The sequence below is a fragment of the Tripterygium wilfordii genome, chromosome 20, assembly GCF_013401445.1.
Source record: "Tripterygium wilfordii isolate XIE 37 chromosome 20, ASM1340144v1, whole genome shotgun sequence".
Classification (NCBI taxonomy): domain Eukaryota; kingdom Viridiplantae; phylum Streptophyta; class Magnoliopsida; order Celastrales; family Celastraceae; genus Tripterygium; species Tripterygium wilfordii.
In genome coordinates, this window is record NC_052251.1 from 10,304,470 (window position 1) to 10,309,879 (window position 5,410).

At 33.6% G+C, this 5,410-nt stretch overlaps 1 protein-coding gene across 2 annotated transcripts; it reads right to left on the reverse strand.

Moving 5' to 3' along the window:
• Positions 1–577: 577 nt before the first annotated feature.
• Positions 578–2,097, reverse strand: LOC119987245 (molybdopterin synthase sulfur carrier subunit). 2 transcript variants are annotated; one of them, XM_038832102.1, is made up of 2 exons: positions 1,965–2,097; positions 578–1,189 (listed from the first exon to the last, which is right to left on the reverse strand). In XM_038832102.1, the coding sequence occupies exon 2, from the start codon at positions 1,129–1,131 to the stop codon at positions 838–840; it is 294 nt and encodes a 97-aa protein (XP_038688030.1). In that variant the 5' UTR covers positions 1,132–1,189; positions 1,965–2,097; the 3' UTR covers positions 578–837. The 2 variants fall into 2 exon arrangements, with proteins under 2 accessions (XP_038688030.1, XP_038688031.1); XM_038832103.1 differs by having other exon boundaries at positions 578–1,140; positions 1,965–2,079.
• Positions 2,098–5,410: the final 3,313 nt, after the last annotated feature.

The following is a 5,410-nucleotide window of genomic DNA, read 5'->3' on the forward strand; positions in this document are numbered from 1 at the left end:
TCAACTGTTCGGTGGACATATTGGGCTAGGGAATTATCGGTTACAAAAAACAAAAAAAGACATCTGTTCATCCAAGTAATTAGTGTGTCACTAGCATGGCATATCAAAGAAGCTGCTTCTTTGTTTGAGATCAGTAAGATACTAATTATAAATGGAGGAAATTGCTTCACCAGGAACTTAATTCTCCAAGATCATCTAAGAATTGTGGAAATGACTCTCTAAATCCATCGACCAAACATCTCTGTAACAATAAAACATGAATCACACATTCCATATGCAAATGGGAAGAACTAGTTCATGGATGCAACGTAACATCTTCAAGTGTTAATGTCATTTCAGTCAACCTCACCAATGAAACCTAACTATTCTTATTACAGGTGGATGTATATAATAACACTGTCATTGGGATCAAATGCAATTTATTTGTAACTTTAATCGTCTAAAGTATTCGGAATCAATAACTCATCACGCAATGAAGAAAAATAATTTACAAGTAAAGCAAAGGCAAGAAAAGAAAAAAAAAATGAAAGAAAAAAAAGAAAAGAAAGCTAATGGCATCACATTGCAGATGCACAAAAGTACCTTAATATGAAAACTTTATTCGGAATAACTTGCCAGTAATGGCATATTGGTATTTTAGTAGTTTATAGTACATTTTTTTAACATAAATAAAACGCTCAGCACGCTGAAGAAGGCACCCATCAACTGTGATCACAAGTGACTAACTTATTACATCAACAACGGCGCATAAAACCATTTAAATTCATCATTCATTGTACAAAAATAGATGCTTTAAGGAGATTGTAAGATGCAGGTAAGATATTTACTCTTAGCTTGCTAGCCACCACTAATGGGAGGAATGATAGCCAACTCATCTTTGTCCTTCAAAATTGCCGACTCAGTTGTGTATTCCTCGTTCAGGGCAAGAACACTACAGCCACGGATCTCTTCCAGGCTTGGAAACCTGGCGACAAGCTTATTCAGACACTCATTGGTAGTACTCCCTGATAACATCTTCAGTTGCATATCAGTCATGCCAGTTAGATCTCGAGCTCTGGCAAAGAACAAAACTTTTATCTCAACAGATGAGCCCTCCATCTCTGCAGGTGTACTCTCAGAATTTCCAGTCATGATTTCTATCTTCAGATCATAGACGGTGGCAATGGACTAAAGTTAGTGAAATATAACTCTGCAACAATAACCAATACAAAATTTTAAGAGCTAATCTAACTTAAGAATCAGAAAGTTCAAAATAGAACAAAGTAAAGAAAATACTACAATGACGCCGACAAACAACTAATGATATGATACTGACATAAGGCAATCAAGAACAATAAGTTTAAAAAAATTCAATCCTTTACAAAATGGACATGAATCTACAAAAAGAAGTGTCGACCTACGACATTTCCATTTATCTTAATCAAACTCTTTGATTTCACTCCTCTCAGAACACCATTAACAACAAAACCATTTTCAAGATCTAACTCATAAAGTTTGGGGGAAAGGAAATGCAAAAAGCATTCAAGTTAAATCCAGAAACAGGTTAGAAGGAAACTCAAAGCTATTAATCAATTTACTCCTGAATGGACTATTTTTCCTTTTCCTGAAGAATACCCTACTGCAGAAATCATCACATGCTTTAATATCAATCCCTTAAAGCTATAAAATTGCACCTTTACAAACCCACAGAGTAACCAACTTCATATGCACCAAGTATTACAAAGCACAGAACACAATCAACAAAGCATTCTTTATAACATCATCACAGAACATGTATCCATATATGTTACCGTCGGTGAAATCCCAATAGGAAAATTCTCGATTTCGTGAGTTGTAGTTCTAGAGATAGCGCGATATCGTTCTCGTATCATCTATTGCGATGTGTATCGAAAAAAATAACAGGATAGTGCAGTAATAACAAAGCTGAAACAAATTTCCCGAAATTGAAGAGGAAGATAACATACCGGTCTTGTATCTGTGAGCGTACTGCAACTGTTGTTCTACCTGAGGAAGAACTGGACGAGAGAGAGTCACAGAGGGTGAAGGAAGACCTGTGCGTCGCAGAGGAGAAAGCGATATTCGAAAACCTAAAACGACAGCTAATATGCGTTTTGTACGTTCTCTTTTTTACGCAAATAACCCTGGGCCGTGGCCCATGCAAACTCTGGGCTAATACATCATGGGGTTTTTTGGGAAAGTAGCCCTTTTTAAAACTCAATTTTGAAAACTAACCCACATTTTTAAAAACATGAAATCTAATATTTTTTTGAGAGGAAGTGTCCCAAATACCCTTATTCCACATGGTTTCATTCAAAACCCATTTTCCCTTCCCAGAACATCACTTTTCACCTTCGTTCTTCTTCTTCTTCGTCTTCGTTCTTCTTCACCTTCGCTCTTCTTCACTTTCGTTCTTTCATTGTATTCGATGCTGTTAATTTACGATTTTTGCCTCATTCGATCACCCCTCTGCACCTGGTTATTCATGGGTATGTTTTATTTAATTTTGTATTTGTGCTTCGAGTCTACAATGGTTAGGATATGAATTTTTCAATCTAGTAATGCTTAGGGTTTCGAGTATTCATTCGAGCAGTTTAGGGTACTTTGTGTGCTATGTTCCAGTATTTCATATTTGTAGTTTCAAGTATTTTGTTTTATCTGGTCGAGTATTTTGTTGTATCTGTTCGAATATTTCAGATTTGTTGTTCGAGTATTTCGTTTTATTGTTCGAATATTTTGTTTTATATGTTCGAGTATTTTAGTTTTTCAACTTTGACCGCCCGTAACTTTTGATCCGCTCATGTGTTTCCTTATTATAATATATTTCCGAGGACTGATTTTGAAGACCTAAAATTCAATTTAAGGTTTACCCCAGTTGAGATTCGGGAAGAGATAGAAAAGGCGTTGTTTTGAATTACATGTTAGAGTAATTGTAATTATTTGTTCGAGTAATTGTAATTATCTGTTCGAGTATTTTAGATTTGTTGTTCGAGTATTTCATTTTATTGTTCGAGTATTTCAGATTTGTTGTTCGAGTATTTTGTTTTATATGTTCGAGTATTTCAAATTTCCAAATTTGACCGTCCATAACTTTTGATCCGCTCGTGTATTTCCTTATTATAATATGTTTCCGAGGACGATTTTGAAGACCTAAAAGTCAATTTGGGGTTTACCCCAGTTGAGATTCGAAAAGAGATCGAAAAGGTGTCATTTTGAATTACATGTTAGAGTAATTGTAATTATTTGTTCGAGTAATTGTAATTATTTGTTCGAGTAATTGTAATTATTTGTTCGAATATTTCAGATTTGTTGTTCGAGTATTTCATTTTATTGTTCGAGTATTTCAGATTTGTTGTTCGAGTATTTTGTTTTATATGTTCGAGTATTTCAGTTTTCCAACTTTGACCGTCCATAACTTTTGATCCGCTGGTGTGTTTCCTTATTATAATATGTTTCCGAGGACTGATTTTGAAGACCTAAAAGTCAATTTGGGGTTTACCCCAGTTGAGATTCGAAAAGAGATCGAAAAGGCGTCATTTTGAATTACATGTTAGAGTAATTGTAATTATTTGTTCGAGTAATTGTAATTATCTGGTTGAGTATTTCAGATTTGTTGTTCGAGTATTTCATTTTATTGTTCGAGTATTTCAGATTTGTTGTTCGAGTATTTGGTTTTATATGTTCGAGTATTTCAGTTTTCCAACTTTAATCGTCCGTAACTTTTGATCTGCTCGTGTGTTTCCTTATTATATAATATGTTTCCAAGGACTGAGTTTGAAGACCTAGAAGTCAATTTTGGGTTTACCCCAATTGAGACTCGGAAAGAGATCAAAAAGGCGTTGTTTTGAATTACAGGTTAGAGTAATTGTAATTATCTGTTCGAGTAATTGTAATTATCTGTTCGCATATTTCAGATTTGTTGTTCGAGTATTTCATTTTATTGTTCGAGTATTTCAGATTTGTTGTTCGAGTGTTTTGTTTTATATGTTCGAGTATTTCAGTTTTCCAACTTTGACTGTCCGTAACTTTTGATCAACTGGTGTGTTTTCTTATTATAATATGTTTTCGAGGATTGATTTTGAAGACCTAAAATTCTATTTGGAGTTCACCCCAGTTGAGATTCTGAAGAAGATCGAAAAGGCATCGTTTTGAAGTTTAATGGAGTTAATAAGAGATGTGAAGAACATTTTTTTGTTATACATTTTCTTGTTCGAGTAAATGGTGTATATGTTGGAGTATTACAAATAATTGTTAGAGTAAATAGTTTATATGTTCGAGTAAAACATTTTTTTTTCTAAATGGAAATGGTGTATATGTTCGAGTAATACTATATTTGGTTCGAGTAATACAATCAACCGTTTCATATGGAAATGTGTGTTATAGAAAAATTTCATGACCACCTCATTCGAAGTTCGATCAATTCCTGTAATATTGTATATCTTCTCCAAAAAATCATCATAGAAAATTGACTCATTCACTACTAAACATTTCCTAGTAACACCAATGAATTTATAAATTCCTCCTGAAAATTCTCAGTCTTCGCCGTATATAACAACAAGGTCAACAACACTCATTTCTGTAAAAGAAAATGTAAAATTCATTCAGAAACACTTTATAAATCAAAATACTCGAACAGATAATTACAATTACTCGAACAGATAATTACAATTACTCTAACAAATAATTCAAAACGACACCTTTTCGATCTCTTTCCGAATCTCAATTGGGGTGAATCCGAAATTAACTTTTAGGTCTTCAAAATCAGTCCTCGGAAACATATTATAATAAGGAAACACACGAGCGGATCAAAAGTTACGGACGATCAAAGTTGGAAAACTGAAGTACTCGAACATATAAAACAAAATACTCGAACAACAAATCTGAAATACTCGAAAAGATAATTACAATTACTCGAACAAATAATTACAATTACTCTAACATGTAATTCAAAATGACGCATTTTCGATCTCTTTATGAATCTCAACTGGGGTAAACCCCAAATCGACTTTTAGGTCCTCAAAATCAGTCATCGGAAACATATTATAATAAGGAAACACACGAGCGGATCAAAAGTTATGGACGGCCAAAGTTGAAAAACTGAAATACTCGAACATATAAAACAAAATACTCGAACAACAAATCTGAAATACTCGAACAGATAATTACAATTACTCGAACATATAATTACAATTACTCTAACAGGTAATTCAAAACGATTCCTTCTCGATCTCTTTCAGAATCTCAATTGGGGTAAACCCCAAATTGACTTTTAGATCTTCAAAATCAGTCCTCGGAAACATATTATAATAAGAAAACACACGAGTGGATCAAAAGTTACGGACGGTCAAAGTTGAAAAACTTAAATACTCGAACATATAAAACAAAATACTCGAACAACAAAATCTGAAATACT